The 21,864-nt window shown below is 48.8% G+C and overlaps 4 protein-coding genes across 18 annotated transcripts in view; 1 reads left to right on the top strand and 3 right to left on the bottom strand.

Moving 5' to 3' along the window:
• Positions 1-102, bottom strand: part of MXRA7 (matrix remodeling associated 7) — a 31,678-nt gene extending 31,576 nt beyond the window's left edge. The window contains exon 1 of the mRNA XM_029212889.1: positions 20-102. Within this exon, the coding sequence (XP_029068722.1) occupies positions 20-102 (83 nt within the window). The remainder of the gene's footprint in view (positions 1-19) is intronic.
• A 6,095-nt stretch (positions 103-6,197) lies between these two features.
• Positions 6,198-11,900, bottom strand: JMJD6 (jumonji domain containing 6, arginine demethylase and lysine hydroxylase). 4 transcript variants are annotated; one of them, XR_003792094.1, is made up of 7 exons: positions 11,472-11,835; positions 10,569-10,957; positions 9,828-10,114; positions 8,809-8,944; positions 8,258-8,346; positions 7,413-7,551; positions 6,209-6,628 (listed from the first exon to the last, which is right to left on the bottom strand). XR_003792094.1 is itself a non-coding variant. In XM_029213306.1 (6 exons), the coding sequence occupies exons 1-6, from the start codon at positions 11,598-11,600 to the stop codon at positions 6,497-6,499; spliced, it is 1,212 nt and encodes a 403-aa protein (XP_029069139.1). In that variant the 5' UTR covers positions 11,601-11,900; the 3' UTR covers positions 6,198-6,496. The 4 variants fall into 4 exon arrangements, 1 of the variants encoding a protein (XP_029069139.1); XR_003792093.1 differs by having other exon boundaries at positions 6,234-6,628; positions 8,258-8,351; XM_029213306.1 differs by lacking the exon at positions 8,258-8,346 and having other exon boundaries at positions 6,198-6,628; positions 11,472-11,900.
• Positions 11,901-11,997: 97 nt separating this feature from the next.
• METTL23 (methyltransferase like 23) lies at positions 11,998-18,326 on the top strand. Of its 4 annotated transcripts, XM_029211086.1 has the most exons (5): positions 11,998-12,357; positions 16,312-16,416; positions 17,416-17,653; positions 17,739-17,823; positions 17,983-18,326. In XM_029211086.1, the coding sequence occupies exons 2-5, from the start codon at positions 16,333-16,335 to the stop codon at positions 18,146-18,148; spliced, it is 573 nt and encodes a 190-aa protein (XP_029066919.1). In that variant the 5' UTR covers positions 11,998-12,357; positions 16,312-16,332; the 3' UTR covers positions 18,149-18,326. The 4 variants fall into 4 exon arrangements, with proteins under 4 accessions (XP_029066919.1, XP_029066920.1, XP_029066922.1 ...); XM_029211087.1 differs by lacking the exon at positions 11,998-12,357 and having other exon boundaries at positions 16,213-16,416; XM_029211089.1 differs by lacking the exon at positions 11,998-12,357 and having other exon boundaries at positions 16,328-16,397; positions 17,414-17,653.
• Positions 18,327-18,584: 258 nt separating this feature from the next.
• On the bottom strand, positions 18,585-21,783 carry SRSF2 (serine and arginine rich splicing factor 2). Of its 9 annotated transcripts, XR_003791864.1 has the most exons (5): positions 21,193-21,783; positions 20,664-20,974; positions 20,282-20,385; positions 19,545-19,653; positions 18,598-19,038 (listed from the first exon to the last, which is right to left on the bottom strand). XR_003791864.1 is itself a non-coding variant. In XM_029211085.1 (3 exons), the coding sequence occupies exons 1-2, from the start codon at positions 21,552-21,554 to the stop codon at positions 20,671-20,673; spliced, it is 666 nt and encodes a 221-aa protein (XP_029066918.1). In that variant the 5' UTR covers positions 21,555-21,783; the 3' UTR covers positions 18,585-19,653; positions 20,664-20,670. The 9 variants fall into 9 exon arrangements, 3 of the variants coding, with proteins under 3 accessions (XP_029066918.1, XP_029066915.1, XP_029066916.1); XR_003791861.1 differs by having other exon boundaries at positions 18,585-19,653; XR_003791862.1 differs by having other exon boundaries at positions 18,716-19,038; positions 20,282-20,974.
• Between the last annotated feature and the right edge of the window lie 81 nt (positions 21,784-21,864).

Below are 21,864 nucleotides of genomic sequence, written 5' to 3'. Positions count from 1 at the left end.
GCTCGCGGCCGCCCCGCGCCTCCCTGGCAGCCAGGCAAGCAGCAGCGCCAGCGCGGTGGCCAGCGCGGGCAGCGCGGCCAGCAGCTCCGCCGGCGCCTCCATCGCGCCGCGGCCGCCCGAGTGCCCGCCCGCTGGGACCCCGAGGGAGCGTGCCGCGCCGCGCCCCGCCTCGGGGCGGAGCCCCCGCCGCGCCCCGCCCCCGACCTCCCAGGACCCGGGGTGGGGGGTGGGGGTGACTCAAGCTGCTGGGGACCAGAGCCCTGGCCCCTTGGGAAGTGCTCCTGAGGCCCGAGAAGGGCCGAGCCCTCCCTGCCTGGGCAGGCCCGACGCTTTGGGCTTAGGATCCTTTTGAAAAGCAGTTTGAAATACCCAGTACCCCGGGGCCCTTTCGGCATCATTTTAGACCCGAGCAGGTCATTTTAGAGCACTAAGGAATTGCTAGCTGGGGAATGCTAAGGGCCAAGTAAAGACAGGAGGGTTCACTAGACGGTAGCTCTGGACTGCCTGTAAGACAATGAAAACACAAACTCTGCTTACTTTTAGCCACTTTATAGACACGTCACCAGCTGCTTTTACTCCTTGGGGTTGCTTTGATACGTTTTCACAAAGAGGACGTTTCTAGGTGCTGGCCGGTGAAGGCGCCTTCCCGGTCTGGACCCAGCGGCCTTCCACACAGGCCTCAGGGTATGGAGGCTGCCCCCAAAGACGGGCTTCAGGAATTCAGCACCAGGTGCCGTGGGTCAACTCTATTTCCCCTACTGTCTTTCTTCTTCTCATAATTCTGGAATGTAGGAGGGTGGAATGAGGGAAAAGAAGCCTACTGTTTTTGTTTCTCCAGACCCTTCCAGGGCTCTGTCACTGAATAGTGTATGCTGGAGACAAATGCACTATAACCGAAAACTTCATTTCCTACCACTCCCAAACACTGCTCTAGTTATTTTGAAAAAACAAGGAGTGGACAAAGTTTGTAAGGTATCATGCCGAACACAGGCCTAATATTGAAAAACCAGGGTTCCGGTTTTTGTTTAGGATGCATTTAATACGTTTTTAGAAAACGTACAGTGATATCTGATGTAAGCCAAGATGCTGGAAGGAGTGAGTGCCTTTTTTTTTTTTTTTTTGAAGAATTGCTTGTTGCTTCTTTTTTTTTTGTCTGCGCCACACAGGGTGAGCTTAATCCTGCTGCATCACATGGTACTGGGGGACACGCAAACAGAATTTTAGTCACAGTTGATGAAAAATGCCCCACAGCTATAAAATGTGGAGTGAGGTTTATCTCTTGGCTACTGGCTTTTGACCAGGGGGCACTTTCAGCCAAAGTGTTTGGGCCTTATTTTTGTCACCTGTCCACCTTGTTTTAAAATATACAGTTGACCCTTGAACAACATGGGTTTGAAGTGCATGGGTCCACTTAGATGCGGGTCTTTTTCAATAAACGCATACTGTGGTACTACACAATCCGAGGCTGGCTGCAGAAACCAGAACCACAGATACAGAGGGCTGACTATATGTTTTTCTTGAATTTTCCACTGTGTGTAGGGAGGGTTGTTACCCCTAAACCCTGAGTTGTTCAAGATCAAGTGTACATCTAAGAGGTCCTATTGTGCAGACAAACTCAGTACACTTTATTGACTTTCAGATGAGTAAGAATGAAAACAAGGACAAGACAATGCAAACAACCCAACCCCAAATCAAGTTGCTTTATTTAAAATGATGAACAAGTTTCATCCCAGTGAAAAGTTAAAAATGCCAATCCAGTTGCGGCCCCACCGGCATTTGGTGGCAGACCCCACGGGTAAGACCCAAGCAGAACTAGGAGGCGCTCAGGGTGCTCTACGTGACCCCGGAGGAGGCACCAGGCTCTCAGCAGACAGTCCCAGTTCCTCTGTAGTGTCCAGTCCCCGCGGAGACAGCAGGCAGGCGGGGCCAGTTCTCCTGCTCCCGGGAGAGCAGAGGATGGGGCCAGGTGCTCCAAGTTTTTGAACTTGAATCATGAGACAAAGCTGAGAGCCACCTCTGCAGTTTTGCTGCATACAATGTAACATCCGTGTAACATCACGACAGAAGCCGGGGAGGGGTGGAGTATGAGGAGAAACCAGACTCCACATGGAACCATCAGCGGGACCCAGTACACAGCAGGAACGACTTATTTGTGGAAATGCTACATACAATTCAAGAAACCTACAGCTGCGTGCTTATACGCCTACTTCCTAGACAGTGGTTTTTACATTTACTACAAAACCCCGGTTCCACCCCACACTCTTTTCTGGAGTCCTAAAGCATATCAAGGCGGAAACTCTAATAAATGTGTAAAGCACTTGCACCAGCAACCTTCTTGCTGATCCTTTGTTTAAATACCTTTAGCTGATTCACAAAGAAGCTGCGTCCTAAGTTAAAAATACAGCTATAATTATAATTATGTTCTTTTATGAAGATCTCATAAACTTGCATTTAGTAAGGACTGAACTTGCTTTTCTGGTCACGGAGATGGACGTGCACGGCTCTACCCACTCTGACCCGTGGCCCTTGTGAACAACAGCCAACTTCACTGTCTGTGAAGCTCCACGAGGTCAGGGAGCTGCGTTTATCACTGTGGCGTCTACAGCACCTAGAATAGTGCCTGGTGCTGAAACATTTGTTGACTGTTTTAATAATTAACAAATGGGCATCTGCAAGCGTGAGCAAAACGTGAATGATGTCCCTGCTTTTGGTGGCTCTCCCCTCAAAGGCATCACCCTCAACACAACAGCGCTACTGGCCCCAGGGGCCCCTGTGTGCGGCACTGACCACCTTGGGCTGATGGTAAAGCCTTTGGCACCTCCCTCATCCCCAGAGACCCAGAGCCCTCCTGATGTCCTGGGTCCCCCGCTCCTGTCTCGCCCACCCCACTCCTCCTCTACAGTAGTTATTAGTCCGGATCCTTTCTTCCAGGACCCAGCTTGTCGGCTTTAAGATCTGCTGTCGTCTCAGAAAATAATCTCTAAAAATAGTTTAATGTTGTATCTTTCTCCTTACTATCCTTGACACCACTCAAAGGAGTAGCTCACGCCAGGTAGGTAGAAAAGGTTAACTTTAGAACAGATGGACCCTTGGTTCCTGCTTCCTACCTCACCGTGATCACCCAGCCACACTCCACTGCTTTCTGTTTCCCCACCTCGGCCCTACTTTGCTTCCACAGTGGTGTGTTTGCCTGGCCCACAGCGACAGTAAAACGGGGGCTTCTGAATCTCTGGCCTGGCTAAGACAACGAAAGAGTGTCCCACAGTCATTCGTGTGGGGTGGCGAGACCCAAATGTAATCCGTGCTACCCAGGCACTTTCAGGAGAGGTGACTGCGGGCCTGTCAGACGGGCTGTATCCCTTATATCTGGGTATTGTTTTTCAAACAGGAATCACTTTTGGCATCTGGGGAAGTAAAACTGGGTGGCTAGTCTCTCAAACCAAACTTCCACTTTACAATCCCTGCTGCTGCAAATGCATCCCACCACGCCCCCTGGTGGCAAGAAGCCTGTTTGGTGGTTTCATCCTTTAAACTGAAGTGGAGGGAGGCGCAGTTGCTATGGATTTTAGAGGAAAGGGAGTGAGTGTGACAGCCCGGTAGCAACACTGGGAAAAGGAAAAAAGCATTTTGAAGATGTCAAGAAAAGTTTTTTAAAAACGAGGAGGAATGCCATTCAAATATGAATAAAATCTCTCAGGGTTTGGATCTGCTCACAACCACAGACACTGGAGCCAGAGGGCCAGTGAGGGGGAGTGGCAGGTAGAGCGATGCTAGGAAGTGAGCAGACGTTCCATCCAACCCAGACGCGTGTTTTGGTTGGCATTTCAGAATGCAGAAAACTGGACGAAGACAAAATAGGGGACCAGCCTTCTAGAGTAAAAGCCACATGACCGACCCGGAGAGTCAGGAAGTGATAACTGGTCTATCAAACATGGAACATGTGGCAAAGAAGCGACCAGGAGTTCCCTGATCACACCCGCTTGAAGGGAGGCTTTTGAGAGACACCACCATACAGCTCCAGCCACCTGCCCACACACCTCTGCACCAGTGAAGCTCCTCGGCCCCAAGCTACCGGTGCCCTTCCCTTCCTCATTCCAGCCCAGAAAATGCTTTTCACAGGGGCACGCCCTCAACAACCCCCTCTGAGGGTGAATTTAGGGACAGATGAAGGCGAGCAGGTGAACTGACAGGGCAGGAGATGGAACCCGCTGGGCAGTCCCTACCAGAGTTAGTTAGAAGCCTAAACAGATCCCAAAGGCCAGAGGCACCACCTCTGCATTTATTCCCAGCACGTAACACGATCCCCACCTAATGTCTGCAGGTCCAAGAAGTGGGGACACTATCATGAATCCTCTTACAGAGTGACAGCTTCTGACTTATGGATCACGTGGTGGGAATGATGGTGACAAATCTTTTAAGAACTTGGCCCTGTTTATAATTTAAGTTCTGTGATGACAAAATTATCCCTGGACTCTAACAGCCTCTCTCATTGTGGAGAAAAAGTAACGAATCCTAAGATAGCACTAGGCAGTGGTGAGTGGCCGGGTTACTGCCACCGAATGCGTTTCTGGACGGATGACGGCATACAGGAAGGCGGCACACTCGTGGTCCTTACATGTAATCTCTTCACACAGAACTCACCGCTCACCACTCTCGGCGTCTCCGCTTGCGTGCAGCCGGCCACGTGGACGGCGGGGGTCCCTCACCAACACCAGCGAGGCAACAGATGCAACAAGGCATTCAAAGGATCACAACCCTCCAGCCTTGAGGTCGACCAGCTTGGTTTTAAAGGAGAAGCACAGCACCTTCTCACGCGACATCACGGAGGCCTTCGGTGCTTCACTAAGCATGCAGAGTTTTTTAACTTCTTGACAATCTAGTCTCAGTAAGCAGAAAAAAACAGCATTTGACCGGAGACGGGAGCTTGGGCCAGAGAGGATTATCCAAATTCAAAGAAGACAAAGGAGAAGGTAGGAGCAGAAGACAGGAAAACTGAGTTGGGTGGCCGCCAACAGCTCACGTGGGAGCCACTTCAGGGAGAGCTTCTGCTCAGGGGTGAGCACGGCCTCCACAAGTGTCCCTAATCCTGCCAAGGAAAGTACAACTGCCTGTAATCAGCATGTAGACAGCACAGCTTCGGCAAAGCTGGAAGGATATGTTAAAAGCAGGACCCCCAGGACCCCAGGCTGATGTAATGGTAGGGCTTTCTCTAAAAACTTTTCTTACAAAGTCACACCCCAAGGGCAGACATAAGTCTACAATATAGAAAAAACTTAAAAAAGCAAGAAGAGAAATCTAAGTATGCCTGGGAAAAGGACAACTCGGGTTGAGAAATGCACCATCTAGTCGATAAATCCACTTGATTAAGACACCCGAATTTCCCCCACGGAATTCCAGCCAGACCCCAGAGAATGAGGAAAAGACGACAGAAAGGAACGTACGTCCTGTTCATCACATTTAAGCGCTAGGCTGCTTGGAGATACAAAGAACGTAACAGGAACGTCAGCAGCAGCAGCCAGGGACTTTAGACAGAATCCCACAGGCTTCAGTATTTCACTATCTTCCTTGAAACCTCACGTCTTTCTCTTTTTTTTTTTTTTTTTGTGGGCCTTGTCAGGCGGCATGCGGAACTTCCCCAACCAGGGATCGAACTCGTGCCCCCTGCATTGGAAGCTCGGAGTCTTAACCGCTGGACCGCCAGGGAAGTCCAAAACCTCACCTCTTAATGCTACCTATAGTTGACACTTCAACTAGCAGCACATGGACAACAGGGTTCTGGGGTTTAAAGACCCTGGATGCACGCAGAGTCACCAAACTTCAGTGGGAGCCTGTCGTGTGCCCAGCACCAGAGCAGGTGCTTGCAAAAAGATTAGCTTATGGATTTTTATCTCAAGTTTTAATTTATTTAGATCCTATAGGGTTTAAAACAAAAACCAAAACCCATTGGAGACATGATTAAGATTTTATAAGGAATCTGCAAGCGCTCAAAGCAGCAGTGGCAAACTGGGAGAAAAAGCAGGAGGCCACGCCTCAGGCTCTTCAGAAGATATGAGGTAACTTCTCAGCATTCTCTTACTTTACTGCGGTAACTATCACTTCCCCATCAAGGGCACCCACCAGCGGAAACACTATCTTCTCCCAAGATCATGACAAGAAGAGCAACAAGGGGATATTCTGGTATTCTCCAGGAAAAAAGATTCCAAGATATAAAATGAATTTAACTTTTATTATTAAATAATGTAAAGGGTTCCCTTGGCACCATCCACATCGTAGATTCTCGCCCTTATGCATAAAACAAGCCACGTTCACTTGCATCGGTAGTGGAGAAAAAAGCTACTGTAGCAAATGCTAAGTGACTGGACTCCCATTCCCAGAGCATCCTCATTCTCTGGCTTTCGCTGGCCCTCCCGGGTCTGCAGGATCCACAAGGCTGCCCCCCAGGGCCCTGCCGCAGGCTGCAGGCACATCCTTGCACACAGACGACAGCCACGCGCGGTCACCTGGAGGAGCTGCGCTCTTTGCTCACACAGTCGTCCTGGGAGGTGGTGTCCCCGTTTCCCACTGCACTGCACGTCCTCCTCTTCTTCCTGCGGTGCATCGTCCCCTCGCCTTCAGAGCCAGACTCGCACTGGACACGGGAGGAGAAAAACAGGGGTTCGGTTGGATACAGCCCAGTTCTTTGCTAAACGAACCTCGGCCCTCAGGAGACAGCACGATACCGTCCACGCCTCCCTGAGGCAAAAGGGCCATTTAGGACACAGTCGGGATATCCGTCTCCTCAGACCCCAAGGGTCCCTCCAGTGTTCTCTAACAGAAGGGGTGTTGGTTTGAAATCAAGATCCCCCTCTAAGACTGTGCGAGAGCCAGCCTTTGCGATGGCATCGTGGAATTTCACTGCACAGCAGTCAACACTCATACAACACACGGCCTCCTCCAAAGAGGAGGCAGGATCAGTGGATCACACAGTCATGAGACAGGCATTTCATCTGCTAAAAGCACCGGTGCTCTTACCCAGTGTTGTGTTAGCTTAAACAAGGTGACTGAATTTGCTGAGTTTCTAGGCTTATAATTTACTATCCACGGGGGAGATTCCTAACGTGGGCTTTGAGTTTGGAGAATTCTTGGAGGTGGAATCCTGACACCAGTGTCCGCTAGCTGTGTGATCCCGGGTCATTTACAGAATCCCCAGACACTCCTCTCACCTCCAGAGATGATTGTAACGATTCACTAATATATGCACAGCTGTAAAACGGGCAAAATTCACCCCACAGCGAGAACGTGGGCAGCTGCAGTTCTTGGAAGAAAGCGAAACACGTTCCCAGCGTCCTCCCTCCCGGGTAGGAGGCGGGAAGGTCACAGCTGGTTTTCAGGGCGACCAGCCCCGGAGGCCTGGGCCGCGAGCACGGACTCACCTCTGAGTCCGAGTCGGACGAGCTGGAGCTGGAGGAGCTGGACGAGTCACTGGAGCTGTCGGAGGCGATCCCCGTGGACTCCTGCAGGTCGACGGAGTCAGCCAGCACCGCCAACTCAGGGTGCTCCTGCCTCAAGATCCTGAGAGACAAGACCCGGGTCCTCAGTGCTGGGACAGGCAGCGACGCCCACACGCAGCACCCCAGACTCAGAGCTGAGCCCTGTCTCTCCTAGACGCGCCTGTATGGTGCTGAGGACACGCGGATCCACAGGCTGGGGACGAAACCCCCCATGCTGCTCAGGCTTTCCTGAAAGGAAAACTAGCCACACACAACTCGCTACCCGCTGTGCAGACGAGACAGACGTGCTGCTGAGACGTGAGGCAAATCTTCCTTGAGTTAGTCTTAGTTTTCCCCTCGGGAGAAACAATCTCTCTCGCTCGTCGTTTTTCCTGAACCTTTCCTAGCTGTTGTTTGTTAACCTCTCCTTTCCACAGCACAGTACTTAACGATGGGAGCTGGGCTTGGTTACATTGGTTTGTAAGAAACAAGAAGTATCAAGCAACAGAGAGGGTCCCCCCTCGCTGGAAGCTGAAGCTGAACGGGACTGTCGGGGCAGCAGGCAGCCCTCCCCTTGGAACCTATTCTGGCGGCCACTGCAGCCAGGGACAAAAGACCTGCTGTTCAGGACGGCCTTCAGCGTGACCAAACGGCAGCACGCGGCGGCCTGCGGGACGGAGTCAGTGGGCCTCAGATGCCCGAGAATCTGGGGAGAACAAAGCCACCACCCTTGCTGGCCCTCTCAGCAGGGAGGTTGAGCACTGAACAAGCCAGAATCCCTCTCTTACCCCGAGAGCTGGTCCCTCCAGGTCAGGGTTGGGACACAGTGGCACGGGGTGGCTGGGGGTGGCTTGCACTGCCGCTGCCCGTGCTGTATCTGTTCTGTGGATAAACAGAGGAGCTAAGTCTCCAGGGCAGTCACCTCGCTCACAAGAACTGAAGGTCATAAGTTTAAATGGGAATAATGCTTTGCGGTAAGAAAAAGAAATAACCAAAATAAAACCCAAACAAAACGGCTTCCTTTGCTAGTGCTAGCTTTGGGAAACAACCAAACCAAAAACAAAACAGAAAACGAGGAACAATCCCAATTGTGACCATGTTTTGACCGAGTGGCTTCAATCAAACATGCAGTCTTACTCTGTCACCTCAAGGCTGGCAAATATCCTGAGAACTACCCCTGACCTTGGACCCCCTCCTCTCCCCGTGAGGCTGTGCGGCCCCGGCTTTTCCCAGGCCCGTCTAAAATCAGCACATGTTATGGCACCAGTGGACTCTTTCCATTTTATCTCTGGGGTAGAAGTTGGAACAAAGCAAAAATAAGAAAAAAAAAGTCTCTCACCTATACCATTTCCTTGATAACTTTGGTCTCCCTCTTACCGTCTTGTGCCAGACAACAGGGAAGTTGGTGCTGCTGGCAAAATTCTGGGTAATGGCAATGGTGGTGTCAAGGTTGAGGACAACGTGCCACCAGCCTCCTGAAATCCAACAAGTAAACAGTTAAACAGGATTGGTTCTACACACAATCGCTCCATGACATAAACTTCACATAACAAACAACACAAACTTCAGAACCTGGGGATTCCTGTCCACAAGGGACAGCTTTAGAGACATAGGACCCAGAGAGGTAAATGCTCCTCCTGAGGGCAGCACTCACCAACGACCTGTTTGTGTAAAGTTTTACTGGAGCTTGGCTGCACCTGTTCGTTTATGGATTGTACGTGGCTGCTTTCCTGCCACTTGGGCGGAGCTGAGCAGTTACCACAGAGACTACCCAGCCCGCAGTGCCTAAAATATCTGTTCTCTGGCCCTTTTACAGAGTAAACGTGTCAAGCCCTGTTAATCCAAAGCTGTGACCAGAACTGTAAAGGTAGCAAGTTCTTCAGTTTCTAGATGGAGGATGCCCATCTTGAACACCCTTACTTCCCACACTCAACCTATCAAAACAAAGTGTAGTTTTCAGGTGTAGGATTTCCTGCCTCTTGGCTCCTAAGTCACTCTTTCCTGACTCAATCCACCCAGTGCTACACTGATCAAAAACCCCATTTATAGAAATTAAGCACAAGTCACTGAACATATTCAATAAACAAAGACACTAAGTATCTACTAGGAATAAAAATGAATAGGCTCTCTACATACAGGAAGTTTATCAACAGTCATTATACATTCAGGTTACAAGAAACGTGGACAGCAGCCCCCTGAGCATGTGAGCACACAGCAACACATCACGGTCAGAGGCGGGAACCAGTCAGTTCACCCAGAGTCAGCGTGCAGAGGGATTTCTTTGACTCCCCCTATATAGTTGTGTTCCAAAATTACAAATTACTGAATTCAAAGAATGTACTTTCAGTTCATCTGTACCTGGTACAAAGACAGTCTCTCCTGGTTTTTGTAAGATTTCCAGGGGTTTGAATTCGGGTGGCCAGGTTGGAAGCTGTGTCCGGGGATAGATGATATTAAACCAAGTAATAGCTTCATCTTGCTGGTTCCCTCCTTCTTCTCGGGTCACCTTGATGAGTTCCCTGGGCGTGCTGGTAGGGAACAGGCACCAGCGCTTGTGGCCCTGGACTAAGGCATTCCAGGCACTGGTTCCCAGGGGGTCGATGTGAATTCCGGTTCCAGAGCGTGGTGGCCCCATCACAAACCACCTAAAGGATGGAAACATCCAAGATATGACGTGTAATTTAACCACACATACACACCACAAAAGAAGCTTTAATTTTACACAAACATGTTATCGTTATTTCAAACACTACACACATTCTGGTATGCAGAAACGCTGAGGAAATTGTGCATGGACTGACCCCTAACAGAAAAAGGAAAAATCACCAACATGTCTTACTGCTGGACTTGGAACTATTAAAACATCCCTTAGAGATCACTGGTTCAACTTTGTTTGCACGTTTGAATCACCTGGGGAGCTTTCAGAAATCCTGATGCCCAGGCAGGAGGCCCTGGGCAGGCACCAGAAGCCCTCTAAGTAAGTGCCATGTGCAGCCAAGAGAGAACCACTCACTGTTTTGGAAATAGATTAGCTGACTGAGCTCAGCTGCTCCTGCTGCTGTAGACAAGATTATAACCATACCACTGCCCAGTATTTACCTGTAAGGGGGCCTGCGCTTCTCCCCCGCATACTGGAAAAGGTCATCGGTGAAGAACTTGGGCACCTTGTAGTCTTCCAAAAGTTTCCTTCTTTTGGGGTGTTCCCCATAGCTGCTGTCAAAGATGTAAAGGGGGCTGTCATCTCGGGTGCTCTCCATGTACTCGATGTAGTATTTCATCTTCATCTTCACGGAATAGCCGTCGTTATCCTCACCACACTTGAATTTCTGGTTCCGGTATTTCCTTTTGAGGCGCTCCAGAGTCCATTTCTCCTGCGCGGACCAGCCCTCTTGGGCATTCAGCAGAACCACGGGCTTGTACGGTCTTTCGTAACGTTCCACAAATTCACCCACCGACAACTGTAAGGCGTCTGCCCTTTCCACATTGTCCTGAGGGAATCAGAAAAGACCTATCGCATTAAAGAAAAAAAAAAAAAGTCCGGCGGCGGTTAAGGGTGTCCCCCAAGGCCAATTAGCAATCACATACCCAAGGAGCCAGATTCTATTTCCGGCTCCTCTTACGGAGGGAAAAGGACCTGCGTGTGTTCGGGCACTGCGCACCGAGCGCCACCGCATCAGGGATGGGGGGCTTCGCGTCTTCCACTCGTGGCTTTTGACAGCCGGGGTCCGTAGGGCCCCGCCGCCCAAAGGGATGCAGGGGTGACAGGCCTCGTGAAGGGCGTCAGAGGCGTGGGACTCCAGCTGCCTCGGCAGGCGCGTTTGCGGCGCATAGAAGGAGGCCCACCCTGGGATCTGGGCCCCGATGACCTCGACCTCCGCGGGGTGCGGGCGAGCCCATCGTAACTCCAGGGGCCGTGCTGGGCGCGGACCCCGGCCCCGGTAGAGGTGCGCAGCTCCCGGGGATGCCCGTGCCCCGCCCGGCCCGCGATCGCGGCCCGCTCACCGCCACGGCCGCCGGGTTCAGCGAGAAGCTCTCGTAGTAGTTGTGCCGGATCCAGTCCAGCGAGTCCTTCAGCTCCGGCCGCGCACTCCGCTTGGCCTCGCGGATCCGCTTCTTGCTCTTGTGGTTCATCCTGCAGGGTCACCAGCTGGTTCCGCGACGACCCTGGCGCAGCTCGCTTCCTGCCACCAGTGCGTCCCCTCCCCGATCCGGGCGGCGGCGGCACCAAATCGTCCTTCGCTCCAGCCCGGCGCCTTTAAAGTCGCCTTCCAGAAAATTCACTCCCTAACCACCTCCCGAGCCTCGGGTTGGGCCTGCGTCGGCCGTCTTCCCCGCCCGCTACGGCCTCTTGCGATAAGCCATTGGCCTCCGAGCCTCTGGGGTCCGCCCTCACACACGCCGGGTCTCCGCCATATTGGGAAGGTCAAGACGCTCGAGGCACCACCTCGCTGCGGCCCCGCCTCTCCCGCACCACCTTGCGGTTCGCGTCACTTCCGGCAGCCAGCTGTTCTTTCGTGGCCGGCTTCCGTCAACCTCACAGTTGGGGCCTCCTGTCTTCTGTGTCTCGTTGGCCGGGTTTCGGGTCTGTTCTCGCCACGTGGCCATTTCGTCGCCCGAGGGGTGCTTACCCCCTTTTGCCGTCGGGTAGTAGCGACCCGACGTGGCGCCGGGGAGACGGCCCGAGCCGGTCTGAGAGCACCCGCGCGTGCAGCTTGGCAGCCTGGCGACCCGGCGCCCTCCCCTGCTCCCGGCCTGCCCGGGGGCCACCGACTCCCCTCCGACCGAGCGTGGTCTCCGAGGGCATGTGGTCCGGGCCAAGCGTTTTCGGTTCTCGGAGGAGCCGGGCCTGGGAGCTGAGGGGGCCGTGCTGGAGGTCCGCGTCCCGCAGGTGCGTGCGGAGGCACCCGCCGGGAAGCGCAGTGGGGCTGGAGCGGTTCTCAGCCGACCAGGGGCTATAGGGAGGGGGGTCCGCGGCTTCCCGCCTTAGGCTGGACCACAGAGCGAAACGGTTTGGTACGAAGCCGTTTGTCAGATTAAATGTCTTTCAGTAAGAAATTTGAAGACCCTGCTAGGAAGGAGACCTTTCCATACTTAATATTTCTTGCCAGAAAAGTGGCATTCTTGACACCTAATATTTTTTTGATCTTGTTGAAGGGCTTCTTAATTCAGTTTCTGGAGGCGGGGGGAAGGGATTTCCAACCCTCACTAACCAAATAAAGTTTCTCAGGCTGGCATTGCTTCCTTTCAGCTCATGGCTGACCCCGAACTCTCTCAAGAGCAATTATATTTTATATACCTCCAGTTTTTCAAAGCACTTTCACATTGCAGTGTTTCATTTTTTTAAACATCTTTGTTGGAGTTTAATTGCTTTACAATGTTGTGTTAGCTTCTGCTGTATAACAAAGTGAATCAGCTATATGCATACGTATATCCCCATATCCCCTCCCTCTTGCGTCTCCCTCCCACCCTCTTTTTCCCACTCCTCTAGGTGGTCGCAAAGCACAGAGCTGATCTTCGTGTGCTATGCGGCTGCTTACCACTAGCTATCTGTTTTACATTTGGTGGTGTATATATGACAATGCTATTCTCTCACTTCGTCCCAGCTTACGCTTACCCCTCCGTGTGTCCTCAAGTCCATTCTCTACATCTGTGGCTTTATTTCTGTCCTGTCCCTAGGTTCATCAGAACCTTTTTCTTTTTAGATTCCATATATATGTGTTAACATAAGGTATTTGTTTTTCTCTTTCTGACTTCACTCTGTATGACATACTCTAGGTCCATCCACCTCACTGCAGATAACTCCATTTCTTTTTATGGATGAGTAATATTCCATTGTATATATGTGCCACATCTTTTTTATCCATTCATCTGTCGATGGACACTTAGGTTGCTTCCATGTCCTGGCTATTGTAAATAGTGCTGCAATGAACATTGTGGTACATGACTTTTTTTTTTTAACATCTTTATTGGAGTATAATTGCTTTACAATGGTGTGTTAGTTTCTGCTTTATAACAAAGTGAATCAGTTATACATATACATATGTTCCCATATATCTTCCCTCTTGCGTCTCCCTCCCTCCCACCCCTCTAGGTGGTCACAAAGCACTGAGCTGATCTCCCTGTGCTATGCGGCTGCTTCCCACTAGCTATCTATTTTACTTTTGGTAGTGAATATGTCCATGCCACTCTCTCACTTTGTCACAGCTTACCCTTCCCCCTCCCCATATCCTCAAGTACATTCTCTAGTAGGTCTGTGTCTTTATTCCTGTCTTGCCCCTAGGTTCTTCATGACCTTTTTTCTTTTTTTTTCTTAGATTCCATATATATGTGTTAGCATACGGTATGGTATTTGTTTTTCTCTTTCTGACTTACTTCACTCTATATGACAGACTCTAGGTCTATCCACCTCACTACAAATAACTCAATTTCATTTCTTTTTATGGCTGAGTGATATTCCATTGTATATATGTGCCACATCTTCTTTATCCATTTATCTGTTGATGGACACTTAGGTTGATTCCATGTCCTGGCTATTGTAAATAGTGCTGCAATGAACATTGTGGTACGTGACTCTTTTTGAATTATGGTTTTCTCAGGGTATGTATATGCCCAGTAGTGGGATTGCAGGGTCATATGGTAGTGTTCTGTTTTTAGTTTTTTAAGGAACCTCCTTAAGGAACCTCCTTTTTAAGGAACCTCCTTATACTGTTCTCCATAGTGGCTGTATCAATTTACATTCCCACCAACAGTGCAAGAGGGTTCCCTTTTGTTCATACCCTCTCCGGCATTTATTGTTTGTAGATTTTTTGATGATGGCCATTCTGACCAGTGTGAGGTGATACCTCATTGTAGTTTTGATTTGCATTTCTCTAATGATTAATGATGTTGAGCATCTTTTCATGTGTAACAGCAGCTGGTGGTGTAGGTATTGGCGGTAGCAGTTTAAATATGAGAAACAGCTTAAAAGGAGTTGAAGGCTGGAGTGGAACCCATTTCTGGCAGTTTCTAAATGCCTGCACGTTGAAATACCCCTTTGGATTTTTTTTTGCTGCGCCACGCGGTGTATGGGATCTTAGTTCCCTGACCAAGGATCCAACCCGTGCCCCTTGCAGTGGAAGTGTGGAGTCTTAACCACTGGACTGCCAGGAAAGCCCTCCCGACCTCCTTTGGATTTCTTCCCAGATTTAGGGAGTGGGTGAAGATAGGCCTTGTGAAAACAGATACACTTTTTTTTTTTTTTTTTTTTAACACCGAAATCTGCATAACTCACTCCTCAGGTCAGAAATCCTTCATTGTACTCCTGGGTAAAATCCACCAGGGCAGGCATTTTAATCATGCCTAGCATATTTTAGGCACCAATATTTTTGTTGAGTGTATTGAATGATTAGGTTCAGACCTTCAGTTCCTTCACCTTTGATATTTTTACCTCTTCAGCCTCCTTTCCTACCTCCCCAGGAGGGACACCCTTTGCTCTAGCAAACAAAGTCTTGCGATTTTGCAGTTTAGCAATCGCTAACTTTGTATACTTACTTTGTACTAGGTAGTTTTCATCGAATCTTCCTAACCTTTCTATGAAGATAGTATTTTGCAGTTGAGGAAACTGAAGCATAGACAGGTTAAATAACTTGAGTGAGGTCACACAGCTAGTAAATTATAGATCTCAAGTTTGAACTCAGGCAGGCTCATTCCGGAGTCCTGAGCTATGTTACCTTGCCTCCCTAAATACCATGCTCTCATCATTCAGTGCCTCCCCAAAGGCTTTGTAAGTTGCCTGCCTTCCTAACTGCAGGCTTCAGCTCTTACTCAAACCTCTTCTAGGATGTCATCCTAGAACCCCACTGTTCCTCCTTAGCATTACCAGGTTATGCCTGTGCTTAAAATCCTCCAGTTATCTTCTCACTGCACTTAAATAGAAGCAAAGCTTCCCGTGCCCTACAAGACCTCACTAGTCTGGCCTCTGCCTTGCCTCTGACCTGTGCTTGTACTACGCAGCCCTGCCTCCAGCCCTCAGGCCCACACTGCCAGGGCTCTCTGTGCCCAGTGAGAGGCTTTTCAGTTCCTGCTTCAGGGCCTTTGCCTGAATCATTCTCTCCCTATCTCGAGCAGACCCCTTGTGGTCACTGCCCACTCCCATTTCTCTCACATTACCCTGTTGCATTGTGCTTGTTGCAACCAAAAATATCCACTTGCTTACTTGTTGCTTGTCTCTCCCCAGTAGGAGATAAATATATGTGTATGTAGTTCATACTCCAAGAGAGTTACATCCTCAGCCTATAACAGCCACTAAGCCACTCAGGCCCTGGATAAACTCTTGTTGAGTAAATGAAGGTATGAAGAATGCCTATCACATGGTATTGCACTTTTATATCCCGACCCTCCCCCCACCATAGGATGCAAACTGGACAGAGGGAACTGTTGTTTTTGTAATGGATGCCAGTGCCAAGCGCTCAGTAATTGTTGTATAAATATTCTTTCTTAAAAAACAAATTTATTTATTTTTGGCCGCATTGGGTCTTCATTGCTGCGCGCGGGCTTTCTCTAGTTGCGGCAGGTGGGGGCTACTCTTCGTTGCGGTGCTCGGGCTTCTCATTGCGGTGACTTCTTGTTGTGGAGCACGGGCTCTAGGCTTGTGGGCTTCAGTAGTTGCAGCACGCAGGCTCGGTAGTTGTGGTGCACAGGCTGTTGCTCCACAGCATGTGGGATCTTCCTGGACCAGGGCTCGAACCCGTGTCCCCTGCCCTGGCAGGCGGATTCTTAACCACTGCGCCACCAGGGAAGCCCTGTATAAATATTCTGACTTCCAGCATGAGTTATTTATGGCATACAAAACAATTCTTTTCAGGTCCTGCATCTTCAATATGGAATGTATGTTTGGCCCTGTGCTGTGGTCCTGGCCCAGTACCTGTGGTTTCACAGAGGATCTCTGCCAGGAAAGGCTGTCTTAGAGGTACAAGTGCCCTTGAGGTTTGCGAAAATCCTAGATTATTTTCCAATTTAAGTCTATATGCTGGTTATTGGGTTTTGTTAGGTATTTTTTAGGGATGATCTGGCCAGCTTGTGAGGCAGGTGAGCTAAGAATGTTTTTAAAAGTGTTTAAAAAGAAAGTATGCACCAGAGACCATATGTGGTCCACAAACACTAATATTTACTGTCTAGCCTTTTAGTCTTAAAATGTATCCCATGCTTTCTCACCACTCCATCTGGCTCGACTGCTGAAAGCTTACAGCAGAAATACTATGCTTAAACCCAAAGCCTAAATACAGAAGCTTAAGAACATCTCTTTTTTGCAAAACCATGTAAATGAAATGAAGGCATTTGGTGCTTACTTCTGGCCCAAAGTAGTGATGATTGTCAGCAATTCGGTAAAGGTCGGGAATCTCTATGCCCATCCTCAAACAGGAAGCATGTGTTTCAACTGATGCAAATAGTAATATTTATGAAGGCACTCCTTGGTATTATTCCTTAGTATGCTTAAGCTCCTTGCTGCTCTCAAGACCCAACTGGAAAATCCCATTAAGTATAAGAAACTCATGTTGCAGACCTGTCAGGTTTTAGCCACATGAAGGCTATTTATAATTGGTAGTAACAACTGAATGGCTGGCTGTGTATCCACATCACCCACTGAGCTTTGAGAGAGCTGGTGTCGTTTATAATTAGCTCCTTATAGATCACAGACCCTCACAGTTCAAACCCGTTTAAGGGTTGTCAGAATTGAGGGCCCTTTAAAATGCTGAAATGGGTTATAACTCCTTTGACCCAATTAGAACTGCCATGACAAATCTGGAGGAAGTGCCACATAGTAAAGCAGTGTTAAATTATGGCATGTTTTATAGATATGGCAAACTATCTTTACACATTGACCAATGCAAGCATGAAATGAGAAATCATTTGCCAAGATCCATTAATTCTTTCCAGTTCTAAGCAAAACCTTTAACCTTGTCATTAGATTGGAGCTGGAGTGAGCCTTCCAGGAATTATAGCTGCAAAATGCGGTGCTGAAGTAATACTGTCAGACAGTTCAGAGCTGCCTCACTGTCTAGAGATCTGTCGGCAAAGCTGCCAAATGAATAACCTGCCTCAGGTGCATGTTGTGGGACTCACATGGGGTCATGTATCTCGGGATCTTCTGGCTCTACCACCGCAAGACATTATTCTTGCATCCGATGTGTTCTTTGAACCAGAAGGTAAACCTTTTTTGCTCTTCTCAGTAGTAAATTTAGTCAGAGATACAATGGAATTAAAGTCTATTAAGAAGTTTTTTCTTCCCAGACTTTGAAGATATTTTAACTACAGTTTACTTTTTGATGCAGAAGAACCCCAAGGTCCAATTGTGGTCTACTTACCAGGTAAGAAGGTAAGCCTGAACAATCCTGCTTTACTCCCAATTTTATTAAAAGTTAACCCAAGCCTTACTACTCTACTCATTCAGTGTGTAGTTTAAGGATATAATGAGAATATATCTAAAGCAAAACAGGAAAAGCTTGGTTTTTAAAAAATAATTTATTTTTTTCAGTGCTGACTGGTCACTTGAAGCTTTGCTCTACAAGTGGGACATGAAATGTGTCCACATTCCTCTGGAGTCTTTTGGTGCAGACAAAGAAGATATAGCAGAATCTGCCCTTCCAGGAAGACATACTGTTGAAATGCTGGTCATTTCCTTTGCAAAGGACAGTCTCTGAATTATACCTAAAAGCTGTCTTGGGACAATGTCAATACTGATTAGCAACCTGGCAAGCCAACTGTGACTCAGACCACTTCAGCTTGGTTACAGTGGATCTGAAGATGGTCAGATCTGTTGACTTTAGATTGTGATGGGTCACATAACCATTAAAACAAAAATTAAAACTCCTATAAGAAAAAGAACTTCGATTGTTCCTAAGTCATTAAAATAGGGCATAAATTAGTTTATGAGAAGAGGGTTACTCAAAACCTTAACAAAGTGCTACCTTAGAGCATTGAGGATAGTAGGTACTGAACTGGCATTTCCACTTTATAACTTAGGGGGAAAAAAAATCAACTACTAAACATTTCATTTTAATTCTATACAGTCAGTAACATTCACAAGATAATTGCACAGGTCTTTCAAATAAACGGGGGAAAAAAGACCAAGACATATTCTGAGAAAAGCTAACACCAAGAAGACGTTTTAATTAAACTACAGAAACAATGGTTATAGTACAGAATATTCATGAGCAAAAAGATACACCATGTTATAAGTACTTACAAAGTTACAAACCATTTGTTTCCTTAACATTTTCCACATTTTAAGTTCATACATGAAGATGATCGGATTTACCATTTTGGGGGGGGGAGAGGGAGAAAAAAAAAAGGTGTATTTATCATCGCTAGATGTGCTCACTGTATGCTCCGTTATTTATATGCAAGACCCGGGTGACTGGAAGTGCAGTTGTCAGGCATTTTAATAAACTGGACAGCCATTTGTTTCTGCACGACAAGGCATCTTTACACAGGAGCAATCAGGAGAAAACAGGAAACAGCCAAGCACTCTGCACTGCAACACGCCACCTTAACAGCTAACCAGCATTACTCAACTGCTACACAACTGCGCCTAGTGCACAAAAATACATAAGAGAAGAGATTAGAATTGTGTTTGGTAAACAATCCTTTTTTTAAAAAAATCAAGTCTTTTCACCTGAAAAGTCTTTATACAAATTTGGGTTCAGTTTACCATTTAGACCTGAAGGTAAATAACATATACAAACAATTTACACCAACTTTCGTAGGTTTTTAATTTTAAGGTATGAAGGCAATGTTGAGTCAATCTCTTGACAGCTTTAGGCTGTGTGTAATGGCTGCACACGTTTCCTTAAAAGTCAGGAGGCCACAAATTAGGTTACCAATCTGTTTAATTTCAAACAAAAAAAGTCAGCACTATATAAACAAAAAGGAAATTTTACCTCAAATATCCAAGCCAATAATGAAATCTGAAGTCGTTCACCTCACTAAATTACAAGAAATTTGAATAACAGCAACAAAATGGCACATAAAATGAGTTTGCCACCTGAGGCAAAGCTTAAAACAAGTAAAAAGTTAGACAAAATGTTACAAAATAACCTTTTCAATAGCCAGTTGCTTGTTCCAAGGACTCTTCAGTGGACTGAGTACTACTGAGTACGTGGGTCCTTTTCCCCCAAGTCTTCCTTTATGTTGCTTGTCGACACATCTAGGTTTGAAAAAAAATAAGTTCAGTTTACCTTCCATTATTACAAAATCACCAAAGGTGCACATGGTTTTAATTTCAGTACTTACTAAGGGTCTGGTGAAACCAGTAGGTTACAGAAAGGTTCCAACCAGCCACTAATCAGTGTTTTAAAGGCCCAATTAGGAAAATTTCACAAAGGCTACCATCAGCATTAAAAGTTTGTGTTTATGTATTCTTGGCCAAATAACCCAGGTGAAAAATGGTAAGGGGGGAAAAAATAAAAGAAAAAAAAAAGAGGGCTGTATCCAAACAAAAGCAACTCGAGATCAGACAATTAGTCTACATTTTAAGTTTTTAGTTTTCAAATGAAACACATTTGGCATTTCAGAATACTTTAACATCTGAGCTACTTAGGGCCCTTTCCTTTTAAAAAATAGGACCAAACAATTTGAGAGTTAAAGACACACTATCCTTTCCCCACCCAGTGCAATCAATACCTGTAAACTTTTGGTTCCAAAAGTTCAATGCTTCGTTTTTGCAATTCGTTTGCGCCACATCCATTAGAATAGGAAGTCCCGTCAGCACAACAATAGTTGAACTGATTGTTTTCTCTAAGAGGATAGTGCATCTTTAACATTTAAAGACAAACCTGCTCCAATACACGCCCACAGAAACTGGTCCCTGGAGGATCAGCCAAATCAGTTAAAATCTGCAATACTGGCCAATATTCTTTTATCAAACAGGAGACCGCAGCTTTAAAGGGGAAAATGCAGACGTTGGATAAAAACAGCAAGAAATAATCATTTTCATTAATAGGTCTCAAAACAGTTTATGAAACAGCCATTATTATCTAAGCTTCATACACATCCTTTCTGCAGACCCCTCTCTTCAGTTTTACTCCCAAAGCCGAGTTAGCTCAGAGCAGCACTCCTAACATGAGGAGTCACTTTTATATTAATCGGATCAAAACAACTACTCCAAACCCCATTTCTGAATTCGGGCCATGAGCCTCGGAGCCCCGCAGACATTACCATTTGCTTAAGAGGACACCGCTCCTTCCTCTTCAGGAGACTTGGGAGGACTCTTGGATCGCGACCTGGACTTGGATTCCCTCTTGGACACGGGTGGAGGGCTCCTGGACCTAGACCTGGACCTGGACCGCGAGCGAGATCTGGAGACAGACGAGGACTTCGACTTGGACCTTCGCGCCGATCTGGACTTGGAGGTTGATCGCGATCTTGAGCGAGTACGGGACCGAGACTTGGAGCGGCTGTAGCGAGATCGACTCCGGGACCTGGACCGGCTCCGACTCCGGGATCGGCTGCGGCGACGCCGCCTAGGGCTGCGGACAGGGACGGCGGCGCGTTAGGGTTCCGCGGCCCCGCCCGCCCAGACCGCCATTATCTCGCCGCCAGACGCCATTTCCCTGGTCGCGAGAAAAGGGCCCCCGCCCTCTCGCGGCTCGCCGGCTCTGCCCGGCCGCCACCACGTGTCCCCGGCAGGCCTTTGTGAGTCACCCAGGCCCGCCCGGAACCCCGGCCGCGACGCCCACCCGCTTACCTGCGGCTCCGACGTCCGTAGCCACCGCCCCCGTACCTGCGGGGCGGGGGTCCCCGGCGGCTATGGTGCGAGTCCGGGGGGCGGCCGTAGCGCGCCATCTGCACCCGCAACTCGCGGCCGTCCAGCACGGCCCCATCCATGGCGTCCATGGCGTCCTCAGCGTCGCGCTTGTCGTGGAAGCGGACGAAGGCAAAGCCGCGAGACTCCTTGGTGTAGCGGTCCCGCGGGATGTACACGTCGCCGACGCGTCCGTACTTCTCAAACACGCGCCTCAGGGTGTCTGGCGAGGTGCGGTAGGTCAGGTTGTCCACCTTGAGGGAGGTCATGCCCTCCACATCGGGAGGCGGGCGGCCGTAACTCATGGCTCTGAAGGGTCGGGCCGGGGCCCGTGACTGCGCGCCGACGGACTAACGCCCCGGCGGGCTCGCGCGCTCGGCTGCGGCGGCGGTTTCGTCAGCCTAGCTCGGCTCGACGCCGCGCCTCTCCCCTGGCGGTTGGTTTCCGCGTGGAAACGTTTGGAAAGGCCTGACTAGGACAACTGAAAAAGCGCTGCGCACCTGGCTCCACTAGAGAAGCAACTGGGCCGGCGGCCGGCTCCAGTGCCCATTTATATCCCTCTTCACAAAATGGCGCCCGCGCCACCCGGAAATGAATCCTCTGATTGGCTCGTCT

Source organism: Monodon monoceros, unplaced genomic scaffold (assembly GCF_005190385.1).
Source record: "Monodon monoceros isolate NGI ecotype Baffin Bay Population unplaced genomic scaffold, NGI_Narwhal_1 Super_Scaffold_9, whole genome shotgun sequence".
NCBI lineage: Eukaryota > Metazoa > Chordata > Mammalia > Artiodactyla > Monodontidae > Monodon > Monodon monoceros.
Note: the sequence above shows the minus strand (reverse complement) of the source record. Positions and strands in the feature narration are given on the sequence as shown.

Bases quoted from the DNA above. Each gene is read 5' to 3' on its own strand.
- JMJD6 (XM_029213306.1), bottom strand. From the start codon at position 11,600: ATGAACCACAAGAGCAAGAAGCGGATCCGCGAGGCCAAGCGGAGTGCG. The intron at 10,958-11,471 runs GTGAGCGGGCCG...TGATTCCCTCAG, and splicing joins TGAACCCGGCGGCCGTGGCG to GACAATGTGGAAAGGGCAGA. The intron at 7,552-8,808 runs GTGAGAGACTTT...CTTGTCTCTCAG, and splicing joins TTATCAAGGAAATGGTATAG to GATCTTGAGGCAGGAGCACC.
- METTL23 (XM_029211086.1), top strand. From the start codon at position 16,333: ATGTATGTTTGGCCCTGTGCTGTGGTCCTGGCCCAGTACCTGTGGTTT. The intron at 17,654-17,738 runs GTAAACCTTTTT...TTTTCTTCCCAG, and splicing joins TGTGTTCTTTGAACCAGAAG to ACTTTGAAGATATTTTAACT. The intron at 17,824-17,982 runs GTAAGCCTGAAC...TATTTTTTTCAG, and splicing joins TCTACTTACCAGGTAAGAAG to TGCTGACTGGTCACTTGAAG.
- SRSF2 (XM_029211082.1), bottom strand. From the start codon at position 21,554: ATGAGTTACGGCCGCCCGCCTCCCGATGTGGAGGGCATGACCTCCCTC. The intron at 20,975-21,192 runs GTAAGCGGGTGG...CCCTGTCCGCAG, and splicing joins TACGGACGTCGGAGCCGCAG to CCCTAGGCGGCGTCGCCGCA.